The sequence below is a fragment of the Nannobrachium achirus genome (genome assembly GCF_963921795.1).
Source record: "Nannobrachium achirus genome assembly, chromosome: 4".
Taxonomy (NCBI): Eukaryota; Metazoa; Chordata; class Actinopteri; order Myctophiformes; family Myctophidae; genus Nannobrachium; species Nannobrachium achirus.
The window spans coordinates 1,475,665-1,482,639 of NC_137813.1; the positions used below are offsets into that span (position 1 = coordinate 1,475,665).

The 6,975-nt window shown below is 40.9% G+C and overlaps 1 protein-coding gene across 1 annotated transcript in view; it reads left to right on the plus strand.

Moving 5' to 3' along the window:
• Positions 1-343: 343 nt before the first annotated feature.
• LOC308284265 (homeobox protein Hox-B13a-like) overlaps positions 344-6,975 on the plus strand; it is a gene marked incomplete at both ends in the record, with an annotated part of 57,178 nt that continues 50,546 nt past the window's right edge. The window contains 2 exons of the mRNA XM_080724835.1: positions 344-1,142; positions 5,313-5,586. Coding sequence (XP_080580961.1) covers positions 344-1,142; positions 5,313-5,586 — 1,073 coding nt within the window. The remainder of the gene's footprint in view (positions 1,143-5,312; positions 5,587-6,975) is intronic.

The window sequence follows — 6,975 nt, forward strand, 5'->3', positions numbered from 1 at the left end:
GGAGAGGAGAGGAGAGGATGTAACGCGGTGTCCGAACAAACAGCGGACTCTTTGCCTCGGAGCGGAGCGCCGTTACCGACAGACTGAGTGAGTGAGTGAGTGAGTTCGGAGGCTGCAGGACTGAACTGTGTGCACGGTGCATGCTGCTGGCTGCTGGGACACTTTAACACAACAATACACACTACTAAATCAATGCAACACTCGGTATAACAACACCATCACATCACTCCCATGTTAAGGGACATTGTTTTATTTAACGAGCACTGCGGCGAAGGGACAACAGCGACGGGACAGTGAGAAGAGCCGGGAGAAAGGAACGAACAGGGGGGGAACCGGAGCGCCTATGACCGCCTCCCTGGTCATCAACCCCCGCTGGCCCGCCGACCACACGGTGATGTTCGTTTATGACAACAACCTGGACCTGGACCTCAACAAGAACATGGAGGGTCTGGTGGGCTCCGCCGCGGGCCCGGCGGGCAACTTCGCCGCCACGGCGGCGAGTCAGTGCCGCAACATCATGGCGCACAGCGCGGCCGCGGCGGCGCTGGGAGCGGGACACCACCACCACCCGTCCGGCCTGGTGCACTCCTCCGCCGGCTACTCGTCCGTGGATCACTCGGTGTCCGGCGGCTCCTCCGCGGGCTCCGGCGGCGGCGCCGAGTCCTCGGGGAAGCAGCAGCAGTGCCCGGCGGCCGGGGGTCCGTGCCCGGCGGCCGGCGTCGTTTCGCACCAGAGCTCGTCTGCGGCGGCGGCAGCCGCGGCGGCCACCGCGCTGCCCTACGGCTACTTCGGTAACGGCTACTACCCGTGCAGGATGGGCCGCGGGGCGCTCAAGTCCTGCACGCAGGCGGCCGGCGCCGCGCTCAGCTACTCCTCGGCGGCAGAGAAGTACATGGACACGCCGGTGAGCTCCGACGAGTACCCAAACCACCGCGCCAAGGAGTTCGCCTTCTACCACGGATACCCGAGTCCCTACCAGTCCATGGCCTCCTACCTGGACGTGTCCGTGGTGCAGAGCCACGACACGCTGCTCCCCATGGACAGCTACCAGCCCTGGGCCCTGACCAACGGCTGGGGAGGACAGATGTACTGTAGCAAGGAGCAGGGCCAGGCCGGGCACCTCTGGAAGTCAGCACTGGCAGGTATGACAGTTATTAATATGAATATCATAATATATATGAATATCATATAGACAATGTAGGAGCAGAGCCAGGCCGGACACCTCTGGAAGTCAGCACTGGCAGGTAAGAGAATAGTTATTATTATGAATATCATAATATATATGAATATCATACTGTAGACAGCATGTATGAGCAGGGCCAGGCCGGACACCTCTGGAAGTCTGCACTGGCAGGTAAGAGAAGTTATTATTATGAATATCATAATATATATGAATATTATATAGACAGTATGAGCAGGGCCAGGCCGGACACCTCTGGCCTGGGAGTCAGCGCTGGACGGTAAGAGAATGATTATTATAATATATAGTTATTTATTATGAATATCATAAATATGAATATCATAGGTTATAATATATAGTTATTTATTATGAATATCATAATATATATGAATATCATAGGTTATAATATATAGACATGTAGGAGCAGGGCCTCTGGAAGTCAGCACTGGCCGGTAAGAGAATGATTATTAATATATATATATATATATATATATATATATATATATATATATATATATATATATATATATATATATATATATATATATAGTCATTATGAATATCAAGCCATATAGATATAGGCTGGGTGCTGCTAATAAACAGTATAGGCTATACTTTACAAGTAAGACAAATAAGAGTCCGCACACCAATTTTATACTCGTGAAGCGTAAAGTTTACTTATAGGTAACGTTTGGAGCCTCAGCTCTTCCTCCTCAGACCTGAACTTTAGGCTTTGGGAGCATAAATTGTTGAGCGGACTCTTATTGTTCTTACTTATAATAGAATAGACAATAGGGATTTAATTCACAACCTGAGGCAGTTTTAAGGCTATAATGGTGTCAAGAAGGCACGTTTAACACCATATGTTCATATCAATAACACGCTGTTAAATATAAACATGAGATTATTATTATTATTATATTTATGGAAATGTATAGTAGCCTATCAGTGATTTGCACTGTGTACAAATGTGTCGCATAGAGTGTAAACAAATGAGCAGCCTAGAGAACTGAAGATCTGAGGCTGAAGCTTCATCGTAAACACGTGTTGAACTTGGCCTTGGTGACCAAAACAACACCACGTGACTCCAAACAGATGCTAATTAATTACCAACACCTCATCAACATGTAAACTTCTATATTATTATTAGTGTTGAATACTTTATATTAGGCTCAACTATAAACACCTATTGTATTACAGACAACTTAGGCATTTAGCAGACGCTCTTAATCCAGAGACATTTACACTATTGCTATTGGAAAACATTTATAAACGTATAGTATAACTGAGTGAACTATGTGAATGTAAATATAATAATTGGACCTTGTCATTATGAAATATGAACACACTGCAGGGGAGGACAGTTAGGGTATAGAATAGTCCAATAAAACACCTATAATGTTATGACTCATATATAATACAGTATCCATGATATTATTATCTATGTGATTATTCGTCACAGTTAAATAGGTTACATTTGGATTAAATGGCTTTGGTGCTGCACATATGATTTTAAAACATTGTTATTGTTATTATTATTGTTATTATTATTATTAATCAAAGAGTAATTTGCATTTCTAAAGCAGTCATATATGTTATCAGACATAAATTACTAATGTTTTGTAATCAGTAAAATAGACAATGACCAAAATATAATATTTCTAGTACTAAATAAAAACCTAACTATTGATTACTCTAATAATCAAATGGAGGAGAAGAGAATTAATGAAACATCAAGGATTATCAGCCTGCTGTTATGAGAACGAGAGATATATGAATGGGATTACATTAATCGAATATATGAGGGATTAACAACATAACATGAGAACGAGGGATTACATTAATAGAATATGAGGGATTACATTAATAGAATATGAGGGATTACATTAATAGAATATGAGGGATTACATTAATAGAATATGAGGGATTACATTAACAGTATATGAGGGATTACATTAATAGAATATGAGGGATTACATTAATAGAATATGAGGGATTACATTAACAACATGACAACATGAGAAGGAGGGATTGGGATTAAATGAACAGCATAAAGGTCAGGTCCTCAGTGATATATTAATTCACTCATAACTCACATGGTGAGAGAGAGAGAGAGAGAGAGAGAGAGAGAGAGAGAGAGAGAGAGAAGAGAGAGAGAGAGAGAGAGAGAGAGAGAGAGAGAGAGAGAGAGAGAGAGAGAGAGAGAGAGAGAGAGGTGTTGATCCGAGTCTAGTCTGCATGAACGTCTTTCTCTCTGGCGCGTATCTATTCTGCATCTAGCATGAGGCAAGACCCACATATTTTTTTCTCCAGAAAACTGTTCTGTTGGGATTTAGAAGAACTTGGAAGACATTTGTAGAATCAGCACAATATCAGCGGTTTCACCCAAAAATGACATATGGTTCCGGGGGACCCCCAGGGGGACCCCCAGAAGCAAAGATTTTAGATAAAAATGTTCAATCTAAAATGTGGGTCTTGCCCTAAGCTAGATGCAGAATAGATACCCGCCCTCTCTCCATGTTGTTATAGCAGCAGCATGCTAAGCTAATGCACCGGAACTGAGTCTTATAGCCTAGAATGGATGAACGACTGCAGAGAAAAGGAATTATTACTGCTTTCAATGTTCTGTTTTCTACATGTTCTTCAGTCCAGTGTGCTTTGCTTTCTGTCTCACATACACGATCCCTCTCCATTTTATCCATTTATTACTATGCATTTTTATCTCACTATTTCTCCCTCATTTCTCTCTCAATTCAATTCAATTCAAAGGGCTTTATTGGCATGCGAAAACACACATTTACATTGCCAAAGCAGAAGTGTACACAATAAGGCCTACAATACAATACAATAAAAACAAAACATGTAGGCCTACACTTGAAAGGAGTGAAACCGTTGTATCAAGGTTACATGCAGACAGTGTAGGCCTACTGTTCAGGGATAAATACAATCATTAATAGTCTTTAAGTCTTGGTGTGCCATACTTCCATTGATATCCTTCTATGGATAAATACAATCATTAATAGTCTTTAAGTCTTGGTGTGCCATACTTCTATTAATATCCTTCTATGGATAAATACAATCATTAATAGTCTTTAAGTCTTGGTGTGCCATACTTCCATTGATATCCTTCTATCAGCTATCACAGCAGCTCATGCCGCATTTTTCTCTCTTTCTCTCCATTTCTCTCTCTCTCCCCCTCCCCCAGTCCCCTCCCTCCATTGTCTGCATCATCATGGTGTCTTGGTGTAACAGATGTGGTGGCCTGTCCTGTATATAAAATACTTACATATTATGTCACTGTCAGGCAGAAACCTCATATCTCCAAGTTTCTGATGTGTATGTTTTTTTGTTTTTGTTTTTTCCCCCCGTAAAATAAAGCCCTGCTTCATCATACAAGACTGTCGTGACTAAAGAGTGAAAATAGCAGATCTACACAAGGCCTTGAGGCATTGCTTGAAGATCAGCTATTTTCACCATCTTAGACTTAAATCATTTTTTAAATGATAAATACAAAACGAATGGTTGTGGACGTTTTCCCACCTGAAAACGACGATTTTTACATAGGCTAATATCTGACTGTATATAATAGCAAATAAAACGCCATAATGGCGAGTGGCGACCGTAGGGCACGATGAAAAGTTATCAACGTGATATGATGAGGTCAATGAGGAGGCATTTATAAACACAATTATTCAATTCCATTTATTTGAGTATAGGCCTAACTGTCTGCAAATCAGTGACTGTCTAGTGGCCACTAATACATAGTTCTGTGTACCCTATAACGTATAACATATATGTAGGCCTAAACAGGAGTGGTGGCCTATGTATATAACATATTTACACATCTGTCTATCACATATTTACTGTATATATCTGTACATAACATATTTACACATCTGTTTATCACATATTTACTGTATATATCTGTACATAACATATTTACACATCTGTTCATCACATATTTACTGTATATATCTGTACATAACATATTTACACATCTGTTTATCACATATTTACTGTATATATCTGTACATAACATATTTACACATCTGTTTATCACATATTTACTATATATATATGTACATAACATATTTACTGTATATTTACTGTATATATTATCTGTACATAACAGACGTGGCTCTGCACCAACACGACGGTTCGGGGTTCCGCCGTGGCCGCAAGAAGCGCATCCCCTACACCAAGCTGCAGCTGAAGGAGCTGGAGAAGGAGTACGGAGCCAACAAGTTCATCACCAAGGACAAGAGGAGGAAGATCTCCGCCGCCACCAATCTGTCAGAGCGACAGATCACCATCTGGTTCCAGAACCGCCGCGTCAAGGAGAAGAAGTTCGTGGCCAAAGTCAAGACCAGCAGCAGCAGCAGCAGCAGCAGCGGCGGCGGCGCGCCGTGATCTTTATGGAACGGACGTTCCCACGGCGCGCCGTGACGCGCGGGACGCACGACACGACCCGACGCGTCACGGCCCGCCATGGAAAGAAAAAGAAAAAAAAGGAAGGAAGCTTTTTGGGGACAAAAGTCTGGAAGGAGAAAAAAGAAAAGAGGACGGACTTCATTTCTTGCGGCGGTCACAGCTGTCACTCATTCAAGGAAAGAAAAAAAGATGAAAAATGTGTGAGAGAAAAACAAACTGAATGATGGTACTACTCTTCTACTTCTTACGGATTCTGGGGTGTTATTATTGTATTAAAATGACTTTTTAGTTTTTTTGTTTGCCTGCACGATGCGTCACCAAAAGAAGAAGAAAAAAAATGAAAAGAGACAAAAAGAACAGAACTTGAAGGAGAAGAAAAAACAACCACCAAAGCCCTCTGAAAAAGACTCTAGTTTGTATAGAGGCATGTTCTGTTGTCTGTTGTACATACAATACAAACCTCCTGCCTGCCTTTATGTATAACCTGTCTGTCTGTCTGTCTGGCTGTCTGTCTGTCTGTCTGTCTGTCTGTCTGTCTGTCTGTCTGTCTGTCTGTCTGTCTGTCTGTCTGTCTGTCTGTCTGTCTGTCTGTTTTATAAGGAATTGTGTGTTTGTGTCACAGTGTATTGTTGTCAGCTTAGAGTAGCAGAGAACGTTTAATGCAATCATATATATATTATATAAATGTCTACACTGTTTATAAACGCTTGCCAAACAGTAATCAAAGTATAGCGCGATGCTTAAATAAACACCTTTTAATCCCCAGTAGATAATTGTTTGTTGTTAAATAACGTACTGTTTATTGTTTTAATATTGTAGTTTTCTCTGCCGCTCCGGTGCATGGTTGTTTCTGTTTTATAATGCACGCACCATGCGAGATGCGACGTTATTTGATCAAATAATAATACAGGCCAATTAATAATTCCACTTCAAAGGCTGTTGTGGTTTTCATCACTAGTTTACAGCAGGGTTAAAACAGTGGGTTAGAATTATTTTGTGCAAAGCATGCATGCCCACAATTTGCATTTACACACTACATATAGGCTACACACTAAAAGTGAAAACAATACATAGTCTTATTTAAAACAAATCATAAAATCATAAATAGGCTATAGCCTAATATACATAAGGTGATGACAGAATGTTCTGAAGTCTCCTAGGCAACATATGAAATAACAAATATCAAATATTAATATAAAAAATACATGACAACAATGTATCAGTTATGAAGCATAGCTTCTGTCCTGAGATCTGGGGTATTAATGTTTTAACCCCTTAAATGCTAAATGTGGGGCTGATTTGAATTATTACATTGCTGATAGATTAACAGCATACATTATCATTTATAATTTAATGTATCTTTT